Source organism: Pleurodeles waltl, chromosome 1_2, assembly GCF_031143425.1.
Source record: "Pleurodeles waltl isolate 20211129_DDA chromosome 1_2, aPleWal1.hap1.20221129, whole genome shotgun sequence".
Lineage (NCBI taxonomy): Eukaryota > Metazoa > Chordata > Amphibia > Caudata > Salamandridae > Pleurodeles > Pleurodeles waltl.
In genome coordinates this window covers 1,311,253,410-1,311,274,585 of record NC_090437.1, presented here as the reverse complement: position 1 = coordinate 1,311,274,585, position 21,176 = coordinate 1,311,253,410, and the positions used below count along the sequence as shown (strand labels likewise).

At 44.7% G+C, this 21,176-nt stretch overlaps 1 protein-coding gene across 1 annotated transcript in view; it reads right to left on the bottom strand.

Annotated features, from left to right (window-relative positions):
* CCT7 (chaperonin containing TCP1 subunit 7) overlaps nucleotides 1-17,243 on the bottom strand; it is a 149,517-nt gene extending 132,274 nt beyond the window's left edge. The window contains exons 1-2 of the mRNA XM_069205603.1: nucleotides 17,107-17,243; nucleotides 140-293 (exon numbers count right to left, since the gene is read on the bottom strand). Coding sequence (XP_069061704.1) covers nucleotides 140-293; nucleotides 17,107-17,112 — 160 coding nt within the window. The 5' untranslated portion in view covers nucleotides 17,113-17,243. The remainder of the gene's footprint in view (nucleotides 1-139; nucleotides 294-17,106) is intronic.
* Nucleotides 17,244-21,176: the final 3,933 nt, after the last annotated feature.

The window sequence follows — 21,176 nt, the reverse complement described above, 5'->3', positions numbered from 1 at the left end:
TTAAGCAATGTATCCTTCTTTGACGCCAAAAGTAAGACAAGAGAACCAAGAAGCACTGAAAAGGTGACCTATTTGCTATATATTAATATATGAAGATGCACCTAATACACACATAAAAGGCCTTTAATGCAGAGCTTACCTCTATCGTCCACGATCAGCTTATCCATGCCACGTGGACCCAGAGTGGTGCGAACGGCCTCAGCAATGATTTGGCAGGCATTGATGTTACTAACAAGCTGAGGTACTCCCTGGGAGGTGTCTGTTCCCTCCTTCAGCAGGATCACTGGTGCGGACTAAAAGGAATTATGATAAAAGGGTAACCTTTAGTCTCATTACAGGATTTCCATAGCATTACATACAAAGTCTGAAGGACAGCCACAAGCTAACGTACAAACATTTCTGTGATTATATCATTGTTATTGCATGAAAAAAAAATTTAAAAAAATAAACACACACAATTGGGGACGTGGTCAAAAATACAAGTGTAGTTTTTGAGCCATCCATGTAACTTCCCCAACCGGTTTTTAAAAATCTAGGTACCTCAGAATTACACCTTTCTCCACAGCTAGAAATAGGGAACCATACGGGGGAAATAAAATATAAGACAGGTCAGACTGTTCAATTTCAATGATTCTCTATACCATAGTCAAACGTTAAAAAATACCGATCTTGAGAAGCCAGCTCTTAAGTCATCACTCAATGTGGAATTGTTAGAATTACAAAGCAATATCAAAGTTAATGCTACAGCATCGAATTTATTTAATAGATTCTGATTCCAATCTATTTGAATGTGACAGTTTACGAAAGGTTCAGTATGTCAGACTCCAATAAGCTCAGCACTAGGTGAAATTAAAGAGGCCAGTGTAACGTAAATAAATAAAAAAAAACAAAAAAAAAAAAAACGTGGAGCCATTAGTTCCGTCAATGAGAATAGTTCAAACATAAGCATGGGGACATAGCTTAGAGGATAATACTGATTATATCCATACGAGCCCCTAGTCTTTTATGCTGTAATTAATTTTTTTTTTAAATAGAGAGCAATGGGCATTGGCTTATATTTTACTTTAATTGAATTCACTCTTATCATGCCTCTTCCCAGCTTGTTCAACCATTCAAGCCAGCCATTGAGGAGTAGCAACAATGCCCAATGATCTGAATCAAGTCACCCCCGTAAAATAATTAATCATATTCCCTTCCATGCTTACCTGTCCAAAACTAGCTTCTTACTTGCTGACACCACTTCACCGATATATCAGTCTTAGGATGATATCCTGTGATCAAGGCTAGCTGTCCGTTAAGCATGTGATAGGGCTTTCACTTTAAATCTCAGTTTGTTGTGGGACAGGTGTGTGCCTCAGGAACCATGGGTGCCCTCTGCACATGGCAAACGTTTTGAGTATGATCTGCTGCTTAAGAGATACAGGGCCATTATACAAGGTGCTCAATTAAGACATCTATAGTGCCCCAGTCACAAGAGTAACTGTCTACCCTGAATTAACTTACTGCCCAACAGTCTTGGGACGTCTAGTTCTGCTATCATGACAACGCAATTGTGTGCACGAGATCTTTGGTACCATGTCTCTAGCAGATCTCTGGGGAGGAGGGGCAGCATGCTAGTTGGCAGATTGTCACACTATAACATGGCTTCTTTATCCACTGTAAAAAACCAACAGGCATCCTAGGCAGCTTGTACCCTCCTGCACAGTGCCAAGATGAACAACCGAGCATCTTACCATCTGTGGTCGAAGACAGCAACATGAGATAGCGTGGCCTTCAACAATGAAGCTGTCCCTTCCAGGCCCTCACACAAAGGAAATACAGAGTGGCCAGGCGGTACCTGCCGATGGCTGAGCTGCAAGGTGCAGAGAGGCAGACAACTAAATAAGGACAGAAGGGAGTGGTCTGGCTGCTGAGCAGACTACGCTGGGAGGGTGAGCAGTGAAAGGGAGCTGTGGGTGCTGCAGTATGCAGACGCGCCAGCCGAATGCATTGCTGCTGAGCAGCCCAACGGGGCGCAGCCCAGAAGGGAATCACTGCAGCGATCATCTGCCTTGTGGAGGCAGTGCATAGGGTCCTGCCTATTCAATGACAGCAGACTGCTAAAAGACAGTGAGTGGGTGGCAGGTTTAATAAGTCTGTGGTGCAATGCAGAGGCTAAGGAGCACACAGTAAGGAGTACAGACAATGCGGCAAAGGAAGACCCACACAGGCATTACACTGGGAATGATAACAACTGAGCACTACAATGCTGTTTGTGAGGCTGGGCAAATAATACATTTTGCTGGTTTTATGGAGCAGAGAGTTAATGGAGTGTAGGAGTGACTTTACCATATACTGGCGACAGGGAGGAACTTTGCATGACTGTTGCAACAGGTAGGCCCTGATACAAGACTGGTTTAAGAAACTAAGGCCCAATTCACAAAGGTAAACTTAAACCAAAAGCCTAACTTTAATACTTTTTGATATTCACAACGGTAAAGTTAGACACTAAGTCAATGTTATACCAAAGAAGCATGTCAGATAGTAGCCTGTGTCGCAGATCACCATACCACTAAAGAGAAATCCAGAGAGGCCATAACTGAAAAAAACTGAAAATAACTTCCCTAGCTGAACTGCCAAGTAGAGTGTTAGGGGTATTATCCCCACCAGACGTACATCTACTTCACCAGGCAGACTTCTATTTCCTTTATGCTGAATCTTGTTCTCTTGTATGATGTAGCTTTGCCAAAGTTTTAAATGGGGATATTATAATTAGGTTGATCTGCCTCCAGGGGGGCGCAGAAACCCCTAGACACCAGGGATGTATTTATTTTTGTTTACTTTATGTTTTTATGTATGGGGAGCGACCCCTTAGGCAAGGGTCGCTCCCCTGGGAGGCAAATTTATTTTAGGCCATTTCTGGAACACAGGCTAGAAAACCAAGTGTTCTTGTCCATTGTCTTTCTCTACATTTTTTCCTTCCAAATGTAGTGTGTAAGAAAGATGTCTATTTGAGAAATGCCCTATAATTCACATGCTAGTAGGGGGATTCTCGAATCCAGAGATGTGCAAATAACCACTGCTTCTCCACACCTTATCTTGTGCCCATTTTGGAAATATAAAGGTTTCCTTGGTACCTATTTTTCACTCTCTATATTTCAGCAAATGAATTGCTGTATACCCGGAATAGAATGAAAACCCATTGCAAGGTGCAGCTCATTTCTTGGCTCTCGGTACCTAGGGTTATTGATGAACCTAACAGCCCTATATATCCCCGTACCCAGAAGAGTCCAGCAAACATAACAGTATATTGCTTTAAAAAAAAAGGGGGGGGGGGGGGGAGAAACAGGGAGAAAAATGGCTTTTTGTTTACCTCAATTTCCATGTTTTTTTTGTTTTTTTTCAGCTGTTATTTTCTGTAGGAAACCCCTAAAGGATCTACACAAATTACCACTTGCTGAATTCAGAATTTTGTCTACTTTTCACACCCATTTCTGTCACTAACTGGAAGGAGGCTGAAAGCATAAAAAAATTAAATACAAAATAGTAAAAATTGGGTATGTCCCAGTAAAATGCCAAAATTGTGTTGAAAAACTGGGTTTTCTGATTCAAGTCTGCCTGTTCCTGAAAGCTGGGAAGATGGTGATTTTATCACCGCAAAAATCACCATTTTCCTCACATTTTGGTGACAGAAAGTTCAGGAATCTGAGAGGAGCCACAAATGTCCATCCACCTAGCGTTCCCCCCCCAATTCTCCCGATAAAAATGGTACCTCACTTGTGTGGTTAGGCCTAGTGTCCGCAACAAGAAATGCCCCAAAACACAACATAGGCACATCAAAATTATCTTTTACTAAACTAACTGTTTTTGCAAAGGGGGGGGACCTGCATTTTTGGTCCTGGGCTCAGCAGCCATTTAGGGAAACCTACCACACTCTCACATTTCTGAAAACTAGACACTAAAGGGAGTCTGGGGAGGTGTGACTTACGCAGATCCCCCAGTGATTTTTTAACCAGAATCCTCAGCAAATCTCAAATTTTGCTAAAAAATAAAATATATATATTTTTTTAAAATCTAATTTTTCTCACAATTTCTGTGTGGAATTACTACAATGGCACAAATTTCCTACCACCCAACATTCTCCTTGGTAGGTAGGTAAGTAGGTGGGCCAAGTGCCTGTGACAGGGAAGGGCCAAAAACATGTTGAAATTGAGAGGGAACCAAAGCGGGTCCAAAAGGGCAGTTTGAATAAAAACGTTTTGAAGCTGACAAGTGGGGCAGAATTTTCATCGGTGTAGATGCAACAATGCGGGGTGGTAGGAATTTTTTGAATTCCAGAAGGTTCCATTACAAAAATGTAGAGAAAATTAGTGATTTCAAGCAAAGCTGGAGATTTGCGGGCATTGTGGGTAAGAAAATGGTGTGGGGTGCATGCATGTGAAGCACACCACCCTGGACTCACCCTGATGTTTAGTTTTCAGATGTGTCTAGGTCTGGTAGCTTTTTCTAGGTGGCACCGTCACAAAATTCCAAGTAAGTGCAGCCACTCACCATTCCAAGTGGGACGAAAATGAGTTAGCCAAGTTGGCCAAGCTCCCTTGGCCCAAATGTAAAATCCCAAACCAAAATAATCAAATGTCCTCTTGCTTGCTGTTGGGACAGGATTCTTTAGTTTGTGGGGTGGAGCTGAAAGATTGTTACCACCTTCAGTTGGGGTGGGGGCATAATCATGCCCATACTGGTTGGCAGCCCCAACCCCTCTATTTTTTTTTATTCTCTGGCATCTAATAGGCCTTCTAGCCATCACCCCCTCCCCACTTGCAGGGAGTGGATCGGGGGTAATTACCCCAGCTGTCCACCGGTGGGCACAACTTTGTTCCCATTTATTTGAGGTGGGGGGGTATGGACATACCCCCAACTCTTTTTAAAAAATAAATAAACAAATAAAAATAAATATTACCTGGTGTCTAGTGGGCTTTCTGGACCCCCTGGGGGCAGAAATGGCCATCAGTAATGTGCCCCCATGGGGAGCAACCCTTGCTCAAGGGGCTGCCTTCCCCCACCCCCAAACAAAACACACACACCAATCCCTGGTGCCTAAGTGGTTTCTGCCCTCCTTGAGGGCAGACGGGCCTAATAAATAAAAAAAGGCTGATCTGCCCCCAAGGTGGGCAGAAACGAACAGTAATATGCCCCAATGTGGAGTGACCCTTTCCCAATGGACCGCCCCAAACAACACACACACAGATCCCTGGTGCCCAAGTGGTTTCTTCTGGGCATATTCTAAAGCATAGACTGTAGCAGCTTCTGGACAAAGTTTTCTTTGCATGGGAGGGAAACGTGAGGCAGATGTATACCAGAATGCATGTTAAAAAGACAGGAAATTAAGTCCTTGAAGAATGCAAACTAACCCTGGTCCTAGATTTACAAAAAAGAACTAGTCCAGGATACTGCCAGCTTCATGAAGACATCTGTGTGTCCAATAACAAGGGTGCTGTGGAGGGAGGCTGGTGATAAAAGCTTTTGACCGAGCAACTTGCATCAAGCTTATCCAATTATAAATTGATGCCTTATGACAAAACTGCATTCACCTGCTAAATATTTTAGTTGGCTACTGCTATTAAATAAAAGCGTAACGTAACTTAGAATTGAAGGGCTCTCATCACCAAAGCTTACAGTTTCAACCAAAGGACAACAGTCATCATCTAAAAATAACATGGTATCAGGTGGCCCATTTTTTAGTCCTAAATGATTGGTGGTTTAAAGACTTTAATGACCTGGCCTATGCATCAGAGGAATGGGTAGTTGGACATGCCAACTTTGCTCACCCCTTGTATGGAGGTGCAGTCTAGAAGCCCTCTGCTACCCAGACCGTGCTGAAGGCATGGACAGACACTTCAAACCATGGGGTGAGTTTCCAAATTTACACGCCAGACCACACTGTGGAAAGGGACCCGACTCACACAGGTGACGGCCCTTGGTGGCTTTTCTGCCTGGGACATTATTGGAATCTCCACATTAGGAGACGTCATACAAGAGGGATTCATTACATCCTTTTTGGATATGCAAGCTGAATATGACCTCCACCAATCCCAATTTTTCAGATACCTTCTACTACGGCACGCACTTCAGCTCTACTTGCCCAGTAGAGAGATGTCCCGGAGTACTCCCCCTTGGAGGCTAAGTTGCTTCTGAATAACATCAAAGGACATAAACAGACATTTACTACAAGCTTGTTCAGAACATGCTGGACTGTATGGTTAGGGTGCAGGGGGCTTGGAAATCTGATGGGCTCCCTCGAACACAAAGACTGGACTGGAATGAAGCCATAGCGGCCCAGCAAGTAGTGGTCATCGCCTCCCAGTTTAGATTAATACACTTCAAATTGCTACATAGAACGTACTTCACACGAACATGACTGTACATGACGGTGTTGATCCCCTTGGATGGTTGCTTGCATCTCAACCACCTGGAGGAAGATATACTACACACTTTTTGGCAATGTCCTGTCCTAGTGGCATACTGGAAATACACCCTCGATACACTGGGCCTGCAACTGGGATGGCCCATCCCTAGAGACCCAAACCTAATACGGGGATGAGTGCCATTGACTGCACCTTTGTCATGTACCACACTGTAAAGACAACAGCACTTGGCATTCTGGAACTTGTGGTTATCAAAGTACCAAGTTGGGGCAAAAAGTTCAAGTATGGAAACAGCAGCTAGATACAGGGCCAAGTCTGGGCATAGGTGTCACACAACATAGGGACGTTTGCCAGGGGTGGCAGAGGAGTGGCAGGTGCTCACCGGAGAGCAGAAGAGAAAGAGTGAGGGGGCTAAAGCAATGTGAGAGTGAGATGGAGCTAGGGTAAAAGAGGAAGGGAATGAAGGAAACAGTGCGAGTGTGTTGGTGCAACAAAAGATTGAGACAGGTCTGGGAAGTAGAAGAGGGACGTAGGGAGAGAGCGACAATGTAATGGCTTGAACATAAAAAGTGAGAAAGGGTGAAGAGGGGCTAAACGAGTTAGAGGAATGAGAAAGGGCGGTCAGAAGAGCACGTGTGAATTGTGTGAAAAAGTAAGAGGGTGGAAACAGCTGAAAAAAGGGGTTAAGGCAAAAAAAGAGGAATCGAGATGGTGGGGGATAAGGGTTGAGTGTGTGAGAGGGCTAGACAGGAAGCAAGGGGAGAGAAACAGAAGGAAGCAAGAGGATGGAGAGAAAGACGTAGAGTGTGGGACTTAATAGAAAGAAGTGTATAATAAGAGCTTAAAATAACATTCACAATACATGAGGAGGTTACAAGGCAGGATGTGGATGCTACAGGCAACTAGGAAAACAGGAGATATGATGAAAAGGAGACAAGAGGAGAGGTGTGTTCTGTGAAAATGTCAAAAAGAGGGAACTGAGGTTACGCCTCAGACATCAGATGCACATAACAGACAAGCACCTCATACAGCTCGTGGTTTCACTCAGCTAATCTATAGCAGGCCAAAATATTGCAGCCATGTGGTTCCCATGTTAAGAGTTCCAAACAATATTTTCGGATATCCCAGGACAGACCGGAAGGGAACGTGGGGTGGGGCATGGTTACAAATACAACAACGAGCCCTTATAAATCAAACACAGAGCATGAAACTGTTTTAATCACACAAATATAGAGAGGATGAGGCATAGCATCTACAGCGGCCGACTTTAGAGCTGGGGAGCCAGGTTTAAGTCTTGGCGTGGGCTCTCTTGTGACTAAAAAAAACTATTTAATTAAATACATTGCAACTGTTAAACAAAACAAAATGATAATTGCAGAATGCCTGCAAACAACTCCCGTTGGGTGAATGCCTGAACACCTAGAGGAAGTAAAGCAAGCGGTGTGGCCGCCAAACTAAGGATAAAGCGCAGCGTACCGCGCTGCAACAGTTATAAATAAAATAAATAATGTAAAGTAACTAGTAGTTATGCAAAGCGAATACTGCCAATCGAGTTTGCACTGTGTAAGACTTGAAAGCGCAATGGGGAGAAACCAAATAATAAAGTAGTTCACTCACAGTAAAGCATATCGCCACTCATGTAATTATCCGCACAATAGGGTCGGTCTCCAAGGCAGCAGTAAAGCAGCCTTAAGGTGGGACAAACGTAAAGCATTTGCCAATGACATCAAGGGATTTTTGAAAGCCAAGCTGTAGGAAGTTGGCTCTGTATGTGCTATTTCAAAGTAAGGAATAGCATGCACAGAGTCCAAGGGTTCCCCTTAGAGGTAAAATAGTGGTAAAAATAGATAATACTAATGCTCTATTTTGTGGTAGTGTGGTCGAGCAATAGGCTTATCCAAGGAGTAGTGTTAAGCATTTGTTGTACATACACATAGACAATAAATGAGGTACACACACTCAGAGACAAATCCAGCCAATAGGTTTTTATATAGAAAAATATCTTTTCTTAGTTTATTTTAAGAACCACAGGTTCAAATTCTACATGTAATATCTCGTTCGAAAGGTATTGCAGGTAAGTACTTTAGGAACTTCAAATCATCAAAATTGCATGTATACTTTTCAAGTTATTCGCAAATAGCTGTTTTAAAAGTGGACACTTAGTGCAATTTTCACAGTTCCTAGGGGAGGTAAGTATTTGTTAGGTTAACCAGGTAAGTAAGACACTTACAGGGCTTAGTTCTTGGTCCAAAGTAGCCCACCGTTGGGGGTTCAGAGCAACCCCAAAGTCACCACACCAGCAGCTCAGGGCTGGTCAGGTGCAGAGTTCAAAGTGGTGCCCAAAACACATAGGCTAGAATGGAGAGAAGGGGGTGCCCCGGTTCCGGTCTGCTTGCAGGTAAGTACCCGCGTTTTCGGAGGGCAGACCAGGGGGGTTTTGTAGGGCACCGGGGGGGGACACAAGTCCACACAGAAATTTCACCCTCAGCAGCGCGGGGGCGGCCGGGTGCAGTGTAGGAACAGGCGTCGGGTTCGCAATGTTAGTCTATGAGAGATCTCGGGATCTCTTCAGCGCTGCAGGCAGGCAAGGGGGGGATTCCTCGGGGAAACCTCCACTTGGGCAAGGGCGAGGGACTCCTGGGGGTCACTTCTCCAGTGAAAGTCCGGTCCTTCAGGTCCTGGGGGCTGCGGGTGCAGGGTCTCTCCCAGGCGTCGGGACTTTAGGTTCAAAGAGTCGCGGTCAGGGGAAGCCTCGGGATTCCCTCTGCAGGCAGCGCTGTGGGGGCTCAGGGGGGACAGGTTTTGGTACTCACAGTATCAGAGTAGTCCTGGGGTCCCTCCTGAGGTGTTGGATCGCCACCAGCCGAGTCGGGGTCGCCGGGTGCAGTGTTGCAAGTCTCACGCTTCTTGCGGGGAGCTTGCAGGGTTCTTTAAAGCTGCTGGAAACACAGTTGCAGCTTTTCTTGGAGCAGGTCCGCTGTCCTCGGGAGTTTCTTGTCTTTTCGAAGCAGGGGCAGTCCTCAGAGGATGTCGAGGTCACTGGTCCCTTTGGAAGGCGTCGCTGGAGCAGGATCTTTGGAAGGCAGGAGACAGGCCGGTGAGTTTCTGGAGCCAAGGCAGTTGTCGTCTTCTGGTCTTCCTCTGCAGGGGTTTTCAGCTAGGCAGTCCTTCTTCTTGTAGTTGCAGGAATCTAATTTTCTAGGGTTCAGGGTAGCCCTTAAATACTAAATTTAAGGGCGTGTTTAGGTCTGGGGGGTTAGTAGCCAATGGCTACTAGCCCTGAGGGTGGGTACACCCTCTTTGTGCCTCCTCCCAAGGGGAGGGGGTCACAATCCTAACCCTATTGGGGGAATCCTCCATCTGCAAGATGGAGGATTTCTAAAAGTTAGAGTCACTTCAGCTCAGGACACCTTAGGGGCTGTCCTGACTGGCCAGTGACTCCTCCTTGTTTTTCTCATTATTTTCTCCGGCCTTGCCGCCAAAAGTGGGGCCTGGCCGGAGGGGGCGGGCAACTCCACTAGCTGGAGTGTCCTGCTGGGTTGGCACAAAGGAGGTGAGCCTTTGAGGCTCACCGCCAGGTGTGACAATTCCTGCCTGGGGGAGGTGTTAGCATCTCCACCCAGTGCAGGCTTTGTTACTGGCCTCAGAGTGACAAAGGCACTCTCCCCATGGGGCCAGCAACATGTCTCGGTTTGTGGCAGGCTGCTAAAACTAGTCAGCCTACACAGATAGTCGGTTAAGTTTCAGGGGGCACCTCTAAGGTGCCCTCTGTGGTGTATTTTACAATAAAATGTACACTGGCATCAGTGTGCATTTATTGTGCTGAGAAGTTTGATACCAAACTTCCCAGTTTTCAGTGTAGCCATTATGGTGCTGTGGAGTTCGTGTTTGACAGACTCCCAGACCATATACTCTTATGGCTACCCTGCACTTACAATGTCTAAGGTTTTGTTTAGACACTGTAGGGGTACCATGCTCATGCACTGGTACCCTCACCTATGGTATAGTGCACCCTGCCTTAGGGCTGTAAGGCCTGCTAGAGGGGTGTCTTACCTATACTGCATAGGCAGTGAGAGGCTGGCATGGCACCCTGAGGGGAGTGCCATGTCGACGTACTCGTTTTGTCCTCACTAGCACACACAAGCTGGCAAGCAGTGGGTCTGTGCTGAGTGAGAGGTCTCCAGGGTGGCATAAGACATGCTGCAGCCCTTAGAGACCTTCCTTGGCATCAGGGCCCTTGGTACTAGAAGTACCAGTTACAAGGGACTTATCTGAATGCCAGGGTGTGCCAATTGTGGATACAATGGTACATTTTAGGTGAAGGAACACTGGTGCTGGGGCCTGGTTAGCAGGGTCCCAGCACACTTCTCAGTCAAGTCAGCATCAGTATCAGGCAAAAAAGTGGGGGGTAACTGCAACAGGGAGCCATTTCTTTACACAAGCCCACGAACTAATGAAAGTAATGGGCATGAGGTGGGTGTGGTTAGAAGCCCAAAGTACTTACAACGGGTCACAAGACCTTGAGCACTGAACCTAAAAATGAAACCTCATTATCTTTCTAACTTCTTTAAGCCATTTATGACGAATCTAAATAAGAATGCCAAAGTCAAAACAAATTGTGGGTCAAAAATTGTTTTCCTTGAATTTCCCCAACAGAAAGGCACAGGGCATACTTCTTACATGCTGGTTTAGAAATTAATGTCAACATTTAGAAGGTTCTGAAAATTTCTTGGCATACACTGCCAATGTTTACAAGGTTCTGAAAGTGTCAGTATAAAATGTCAACATTTTGAAGTATGCTATAACCCTGCTCTCGCTGACAGGAAATAAAGATGGTGAATATGCATTAAGGAAGCCTGTAGTGAGTAGTACTAACTATCCTATCATAACACTGACGTGGAACGACACGGGTTCAATGCAGCAAGTAATATATGACGCGCTGCTGCACAGCGGGGTGTTGCCAGCCAGGTACCACCCTGTCCAGTGTCAGAGATGGTACATAGCGTGGGATCACAAAAGCAGCGCAAGAAGCACAGTGCTCCATCAATGGCGATAGAACATGAAGTCTCGCCCTCCACAACTGCAAGCCCAAATCAAGCAAACAGTGGGATAGTACAACCAGCGCGTAACAGACTGGAGCCACACAACTACTAACTGAACGTCCTTTCTGGTTGTACAGCAATAATTCAGCTAGTTTCAACGTAAAACACGCATCTCTGCAGTCAACTACAAGGATTCTAAATACACTTCCATGACATGAAGTAGGCTGAAAAATCTACCTTTAACAATGTCTTGTTCAATGCTACAGTCCACGAGCAGATAACACTCCAGCCTGTATCTAGACTGACAAAAGTTTCTTTAAGACAGCAACACTTGATGCTGTACTCCAGGAGCAGCAAACACTAGCATGTAACCAGGCTGACAGAACTGCATTTTAGATAGCCCTGCTCACTGCTGTATGCCATGAATTAAGCACTATAGAATACATGGGATTTTGCAATCAAGTGTATAAATTCCTGTCTCCAATTTCTTTATAATCAAAGGCTTCTGATGCTGGGAGTCACCGATTAAATAGAAAAGACGTCCAAACTCGGCTGCAATAAGTTAATAGTCGAGCTCTGACGAAGCAATGGCTGCAACCAGGGTCACCATCCAAGATGGAAGACAAGTCAGGTCACCGTTTCTAGCAACAAAAATAAAATGTTGCTTCCCTTTCTTCTGGTCTATTATTCTAGCTTACAGTGACTTCCAGAAAGCACATAATTACGTTTTGCACTCATTACATAATTAAGGGAAAGTTAGACTCTTACTGCAGGTTTCCACACATTCTAAGCTACTGCAGTGTTTTAACTGTATTGTATTAAACCGTTTCTAACATCTTTTTGCAACAAATATCTAGCAGGTTTTTGACGTGTTTAATTTTGCACTAGAAGTTCTACTTTTTATTCTTCAATTTTGCAAACATGTTTTCTCTTTCTTTATGCACAAAGGTGTTAAGTGGTTTGTGAGAAAGGTGATGATGTGTCCATGTATTATATGGGATAGCATACCCCCTTGCCACACACAAGAATATTGCAATACATCTCAGAGTTCCATGAACTTATAAAGGAACTCTACCTTTGGCCTTTTTCCTCTATGTGGTTATGGAATTACTCTGTGACTTGCAATATCCTTATATTCAGGGCCAGTGGAATTAGGCGATTGTGTGGCTGATGCTATTTTTGCATAATTACAGTGTTGCTGCATTTGCCACATAATACGTTATCTGCAGCATAATCTGCAGGTCTTGACAAAAAAAATTATGTTCCTAGCTCAAACAGTTCGACTATTACTAAAATGCAGCAACAATTGTTGCTGTGCAGTAGACTGCCCTTTGCAAAGCTGGACTGGTCACGCTTCTGTTGCTTATTGCTGTATTTGGGTGCTAAACTGGTACTAATGAGGTGCTACCAATGCCCGGGAAAGTGTTACCAAGTTTAGAAATTACGAAATATATATTATTACAAAATGTGTGGTATTGCGCCGCATAATTTGCTTTATCTTGCTGCAAAATGTACTCAATCCTGCCAAATAATTTGGCCCTCTACTGCCACATAATTCCAGTGGCCCTGCTTATAGTGTATAGCAGGTTACTTTATACCTTTATTACAACTGTGCTCGTTGTTACATGTTACAAAACAGCAAACACACAAGACTGTGCCTAGGCTATCATGACTGCATTAAGGTAGCCCTGCTCATTGCTGAATACAACAAACAGTAAACAAAGAAGCCTGTAACCAAGCTGTGATGACTGCATTAAGACAGTTATGTTGAATAGAGCAAACACACCAACGAGTAGCTAGTATGACATAACTAGCTGAGTTTGGTGCTGACTGCTGAATGCAATGAACAGTCAAGTAACGCTCCCAGTTAAGGGAGAGACAGCTGCACTATTGAACATGAGCTCCTCAAGCATCACTACATACACCAATGATAGCTAGAAAATACAAGACACTTGACACGGTCAAAACAAGGAATGCAGAAATCAAATCACTAGAAACTATTTGAGAATCAACAGCACTTAAACCCGAACTGCCTTAAAAATCTGCCTGTTAAATGCATGACACATTTGTGGTTTACAGGGTTGCGGGATTTAATAAAATATCTACTTGTCCATGAGACAGGGTACTTCTTAAAGCTACTTGTCCTGGAAAAAAAAAATATACGTGTCCCTTTGGTACCATGTAGTTCAACAACTTATGGCAACAGTCTCATTATAAAAGAGTTCTGATAATATCCTCTCTGGTGCCAGGGCTAATTCTATTTTAGGGTTTGAATACTAGTAATTTTATTTTGTCACCTTTCTGCAGAGCTACGTGTTGGAGGAAGCAGTAAGCAACAGTTCCAGGGTTGGAATGCAAACCTACTAACTTGCATGTTTGAAGGATTTTTACCACCTCTTAAATCTTCTCATACTAAGAGAGGGTTACTCCCGACAAGGCCCGAAATAGGGGTTCTTCTGGGGTGGGAGAAAGTGGTCGGAGGGTAAGTGAACTTGTAACCACTCAATAGATTCTTGCATGAGCAAATCTACACATGCACATTTACTCATGCTAAAATACAGTTCACAAATATTTTCTATGAGTATACTTTCCCAGACCACTTCCGTAAATTCTTCTGAATTCACGAATGCCCATAATTCTGCAATAATCCAAAGACATACCATGGGAACATTTTGGGACTTTCTTTAATCACTAGACTGATAATTAAGTCTGGCTTTAACGTAGGCTTTTTGTTTTTATTAAAATTGTATTTCTCTCGCAATCCACCAATCAGCTGGCTTTACCGGGAGTGACAGCATTCTGCTTTTCAAAAGGAGCATATTAGCACACAAAGTTGTTTTGTTCAGTGCCTGGAACTATTGTGGCAATGTGTAGTTTTGGAGATTTGTTGTATTTTTACCAATGTTTGTTTACAATGGTGAGGTCCTGGCAGCTCCCACAACAATAAAGTGTTACAAAAGCCATGTCAAAACAAGACACATTGACAAATCCAAAAGACTGACAGCCAATGTCAGATCGGTTGGCTTCGCCAGTGCTCGTTTATTTTCTTGTTTCCCATAATCTTGTGGAACCTGGTTACATTGATTTTCTTTTATGAATATTTTTGTGAAATACTAGCATGCATCAACAGATTTTACTAGATGATGCTTCATAGAAAATGGTACCTAAACGTTCACAGTAATTTAGCAAAAGCTTTTTTCCTAGTTGCCTTTTTTTCTGAACATTTTTTTAAAGCAAGGAATCATCGATCTTTCTTACACGGTTCTGCACTCATTTGCATCTAATTAGAGAAAAGTCTGGGCGCATTACACAGCCTCATATTGTTGAACTTTTCAAACAGCTGAATGCACATTTTTTTGGGTAGAACTACTGTCAGTAGTGCAGTAAGCTTACACCTTTTTTTTTTTTTTTAAGACAGCTCACCCTAATAATAAAGGTTTTGCTTTGATGAACCATAAATGCAAGTGCGAACAGCATTAACACATGAACACAAACATTGCCTCACCTGCAGACAGTTCTCTTACCTGTAAACTGGCAACCAAAGGGTTTATGTTGCAGGGAGTTAAGCCTTCTTGTCCAAAGGACAAAATAAACATGAAAATGTGTTGACCTTGACCCCAAACAACACGTCCTGGGAGTTGGGCTATAGGGATTCCACAACACTGGGTTTATTATGTAGACAAGCTATTGCGTGGATGTAACACTGCATGATATATATTCAAGTCCAGAATGTAGAAGGCACTTGAAAACAATGACCGACATCAACAGGATGAAAACTAACATTTATACAAATATACAAACACTCCCGAAACTATGCAAACATATACAAAAGTTTCAATACAGCTAATCACCAAGCAGAATGAGTATATGTAGTCAAGGGTATATAAATTATTGAGGTGTGTACTACAGTGCGCTCTCACAAAGGTCCAGAAGTGCATCAGCGTAGACTAATCACTGCAGGGCTGAGATTTACTTTTTCAACAGTAAAGTTACTTACAGGGAATTCTGGGCTGGTATTATAGTATCTCTTTAAGCAAGGGAAAAAAAATTCTCTGGAGTTTAGAAAAAAAGGGAGACCTGTACATATGCTATATTGTAATAAGTCAAAAAGGACATAACCAGGTCGGTCACTGACTATACTGATCCCTGTAATCAGTAGACGAATAGCAGAGATACAGGGAGTGGGGGCAGTTTTTGATGACTCATTTATTTAGTGGGAATAGGACAGGTCACTGTGAGAGCCCTCCCAAATTGTGAGATTTGGTGAATGTAGTTCCTGCTGCAGGATTCAGAGGACCTCAGAAAACGTTGGTATAAGTTTACAAAGTGCAATTTTTGCACCCAAATGTGAACCTGTAAAAAGTTGCGAGGCGAGTTGTAAAGGTTTCGAGGCTCATCTTAAGCTTGAGGTGGCACTATGTGACGGCCACACACGTCAAATACCCAACATTACAAGTAAGAATTCAATAGTAGGCGAAAGGAGAGAGCCCAAAGGCACGTCAAAATAGATGTCGGCTATTCTGGAGAGAAATTAAACAGACAACGCCAGAAATGAAGTAATAACCGTAGGCCATATAAATGTATGACACGAGCCGAACTGAAGCAAGAACCAAGGCGCTAGAGAGTGCTGCTGAAAGACCGGGTACGGGCGGTGCCTAAATCAGGAGAGGTGCTGAGAAATGTCAACTCGTGTTAGTCCTGGGGAAATCACAGCAGTGACCATTCTGCAAACCTCTCCCAGGGACAAGCGTTGCCAGGCAGTCTCAGGTCTGCTGCAACCACTCCCAGGAGCAAAGAAATGTCAGGTTGTGAGGGATCAGACACAATCACTTCGGGTAAAGAAAGACCAGGAAGTGTCGATTCCTGAAACCACCAACCGGGGAACTTCGGCCCTGGAGCACCAAGCAGTGCATCAGAGCTCCTGGGACAGGGAGATGTCACGCAGTCAGTCGTGGGCAGAGGGGAAGTGGTCTATGTGTCACATGCAGTAAAACAGTAAAGGGGACAGTCATAGACCGATCTGGCCTCATGTCATAAACTTGATATTAGAGGGACCGGGAGCGGGTGTTGGAAGGAGGCGGGGGAAATGCTACTATTTCGGCAAACTGGATAGGAACAGACTGGATGCAGAGCAGACCCTCTCCATACATGACAACATTTTAGAAGAGAGATTAAAATAATTTGGAGAATGCATTTCCCCCATTAACTTATATTTTAGGCGAGAGACAATCAAAGTAAAAACACTTTTGGCTTCAGAAATAGGGAGTCTCCCGCCTGCATAGGGTTTGTCTCCCTCCCCCCCCCCTTGCTTAGGGTCTGTCTCCCCCACCCCCCTTGCATAGGGTCTGTCTCCCTCCCTCCTTGCTTAGGGTCAAACAGCATTAACACCAGGCTGAAGCCTCCCTACCTAGTTTGAAGGGGGGGGGGAAGAGAAGACCGGACCCAGCACCGGGAACTTGTGTAGAAACAAAGGAGGGCGGCTGGAGATGAAGCCCAACTGCCGGTGTCGCTGTCACCCCACCCCCAGGGGCAGTGACTCCGCATCAGGTAGGGTCCCATAATCCCCAGAGTCGGTGCAACCCTCAGTAGCTGAGCCCCGGCCCAGAGTGACCCCACTGTCGGGCCGCAACTCAGCCTCGGATGGCGGCGGATGAACTCACCATCATCTTGAGGCCGTTATTGTCTCACACCCGTCTGCACTGGAGCCGGCAAAAAAAAGAGACCTTCCCACAATACACTGCGAAAGCCTGCTCCGCACGCGACTTCCGGAACCTTCCTGGAAGGAGGACGCTCAACGTCCAACTGTTAGTGGGCGGGGCGTGCGCACTCCTTACGCAGCCCTAATTAGGAAGCTGCGGTGACAGTTTGATCTAGGAGCGTGCACGTGTTGGAGTGGCGGCCATCTTAGGGTCAGGAAGGACCAACGTGCTTAGTAACAACAAATTGGCAAATCAGTGGCGCTATCAAACTGTGACAGGGCAAGATGTTAAAATGACCGCCCCTGTAGCGAGGCGGTGCTTATAGCCCCTGACTGACTTTGATGCTTCTAGCACTCAAATGAGCTGCCAAAAATGGGTATCTTCGTTATAACACATGTTCACAGCACATTGAAAAAATAATTATAAATACGTTATTATAATGTAGGTAGCATCTCAAACTAGTATATTTGGCAAATACTGGAATATTTTATTAGAAAGAGTTAATTGTATTTTAGGATGAGAAAAGCGTGACGGCATGGCTTCGAAAATATGTTATGTACGGCGTCTCCAGCCTGAAACAAAATGTGTTTCAAAATGTCGCCCTACTAGAACTGGGCAGGTGGCCAGAGACTCGAAAGCGCACACAAAGACGCAAAAAAACACATATAGTTCTCCAAAACAACTAGACTGCTAAACTTATTACCACACTCAGGAAGACAGTCATGGACGCCATGTTACTGTGCTGAATTGGAGCTTGTGTGTCCAATAAGTAAAATAAATACTCCACCCCTCCATCATATGAACACACGTTCAAATGCAATATATTACATTTCCGGGTAGCAAAGCCCTTCTACCTCTCTGGCCTCGCCTCGAATGTACTTGCAACATTTTACAAGCCTTTAATTCTTAAATAGAGAGTCCAATAAGAAGAAGTATGGTACTTAACTGCTCAACTGATTACTTCCATCTACAAAAGGAGAAATAATCTAAAACTCTATGGTGAGCGTAAAAAAGCAAAAAGAAATCTAAAAAACATAGTGTATTTCATCAACATACAGATCATCACAATATCAATAATGTGCACATCAAGAGAGTAGCAGATTTATTTATTTTTTTAAATACTTGAAACCAACGCTCTGATGGCACCAAGCGATCGAAATAAGAGAGCCTTAACCTCTGTAGAAGAGCTTCCCTTTCTCTTCTATCCAAGCATCTATCAATTCATTCTTTCACCCACAATTTAACCTTTACTTTCTGTTGGCCATTCATTCTTTCATCCATCATTTAATCTTTCCCCACTGTATCCATCCATTGGCAATTTCATTTGTCCACTCACACATCCATAATGTATGCATGTATCCATCTACACATCCATTTACCGATACATTAATAATTTTACAGCCATCCAACAATAAAGCCTTTCATCAACATTTGATCATTTTGTCCATCCATCCATCCGTCCATCCGTTCATCCTCTCAGATTTCCATTTACTATGCCATCTATCATTTCATTCATCCTCTTAGATTTCCATTTATTCTGCTATACTCTCAAGCACCCATCTTTATATCCTCTCATATTTCCATTTACTCTACTACCCTTTCACCCTCCGAACCATCCTCCTATCCTAATCAATCAATCAATCAATGAGGATTTATAAAGCGCGGCTAATCACCTGATAGGGTATCCAGGCGCTTGCAGGTCCCAGAGGCTTATTCAAACAGCCACATCTTGAGGGCCATTTGGAATTCTCAAACTGAGGTGATGGTCCAGAGATGTGTGGGGAGGCTGTTCCAGGTTTTTGCTGCGATGTGAGAGAAGGAGTGTCCTCTACTTCTGCTTGGGTATATGCAGGGAGTATGGGCAAGTGAAAGGGGGGAGGAAGAACATAGTCTCCTCAACCGTTGGTGGAAGTTCAGGCGATGGTAATGTACGTGGGTCCTTGGTTGTGTTCAGCCTTGTGTACATGGGTTAGCAGCTTGAATTGGCATCTCTTCGGTATGGGCAGTTAGTGGAGTTGCCTGAGGTGGGGTGTGATGTGGGTTTGTCAGGAAAGGCCTAAGATGAGTCTGGTGGCAGTGTTCTGTATGGTCTGAAGTCTCTGTAGGAGGGTTGCGGCGATTGCTGTACTGCAGTCGGTTGTTGATTAGGGCCTGTGTCATGGTGCATCTCCTATGTAGAGGTAGACACTTGAAGATCTTACATAGCATGCGCAAAGTGAGGAAGCAGGCGGAGGAGATGTTGTTGATCAGTGATTTCATGGTGAGCTTGTTGTCAATGATGATTCCGAGGTTTCTGTCATGGTCAAAGGGAGTGGGTGTGGGTCCTAGATCTGATGACCATCAGGAGTCATTCCATATGTTGCTGATTGTTGAACCTGGCCCTTTTTGCAGGGTCATCCCTAATCTTTTTGTCTCCTTCCTTCTAATTTTTCTGACCCGTTTTTGTTGGCTTTGGGGCTCTGGGCAATTTACCACTGCTAAACAGTGTTGAAGTGCATGTTCTCTTGGTGTAAATTAGACTGTTGATTGATTTATCCATGATTGGCATATTCAATTTACTGGTAAGTCCCTAGTATAGTGCACTAGAGGTGCCCAGGGCCTGTAAATCAAATGCTACTAGTGGGCCTGCAGCACCGATTGTGCCACCCACATAAGCAGCCCCGTAACCGTGGCTCAGACCTGCTACTACAGTGTCTGTGTGTGCAGTTTTAAACTGCCAATTCAACCTGGCAAGTGTACCCACTTGCCAGACCCAAACCTTCCCTTTTGGTACATGTAAGGCACCCCTAAGGTAGGCCCTAGGTAGCCCCATGGGCAGGGTGCAGTGTATTTAAAAGGTAGGACATGTACTGGTGTGTTTTATATGTCTTAACAGTGAAATACTGCCAAATTCGGGTTTCACTGTTGCAAGGCCTATCTCTCTTATAGGTTAACATGGGGGCTCCCTTTAAATAACTTTAAAGGGCAAATTCCCTTTGAGGGCAGATAGAAATATGGAGTTTGGGGTCTCTGAACTCACAATTTAAAAATACATCTTTTAGTGAAGTTAGTTTTTAGATTGTGAGTTTGAAAAGGCAACTTTTAGAAAGTAGGCATTTTCTTGCTTAAACCATGACTCTGCCTGTTTGTGGATTCCCTGCCTGGGTCAGTTTGACAGTTAAGCTGTTCACACCTCTCCTATAGACAGTGACATAAAGGGAGCTTGTATGTAGCCTGCATATCTTGATGAGCCATCTGAGCTAGAATGGAGAGAGGAGGAGTCACTCACACCTGAAAGGACTGTGCCTGCCCTCACACAATGCAGTCTCCAACCCCCTGGTGTGTTTCTGGGGCCTGGCCTAGACAAGGAAGGATCTCACAAACACTTGAGACTTTGCTTTGAAGTTTGCTAACTTCAAAGGCAGAAAGGGGTATAAGAAGAAGACCCCAAACCCCAGACTTTTAGAATCTTTCTGGAATCAAGAGGAACCTCTGCTCAGAAGAAGAGCTTAAGAGCTGCCCCGGTACACTGACGTCAGCACCATCGACTCCAAAGTCATCACCAGGCAACCCTGCCTGCACCGTGGCCTGTGGACACCGCTCGTGAGGGTCACCAAGTACCGTCCCATCCCGCACCGCCGGTTTGAGCCTACTGACAACAGTGCTTCAGCAACGACGACGACGCTACCTGCCTCGTGACCGAGTGACACTGCACGTTGCACCGTCCCGCTTCACACCGCAGCCCTGGTCTCACCGACACCGCTGGATGCTGTCACCAAGACGCTGCGTGCACCGTGACCTGTGGGCACCTCAAGTCTCATCGTCCCCCTTCGCACCGCAGCCCCAACGCCATCCACGCCCGCGCTTCTGACTTCATCAGTCCGGAGTTCGATCTGCAACGCGTGTGACTTCAAGGGCCCGACGACTCCCGCACTAACTCCGGAACCAACACCGCAACGCCAGCGACACCACTCTCTGGAGCTCACTGCGAGGATCCCAACGCCCTGCAATTGCAAAGGTACTGTTTGCAGGTCTCTCCGACACCGTAGCTG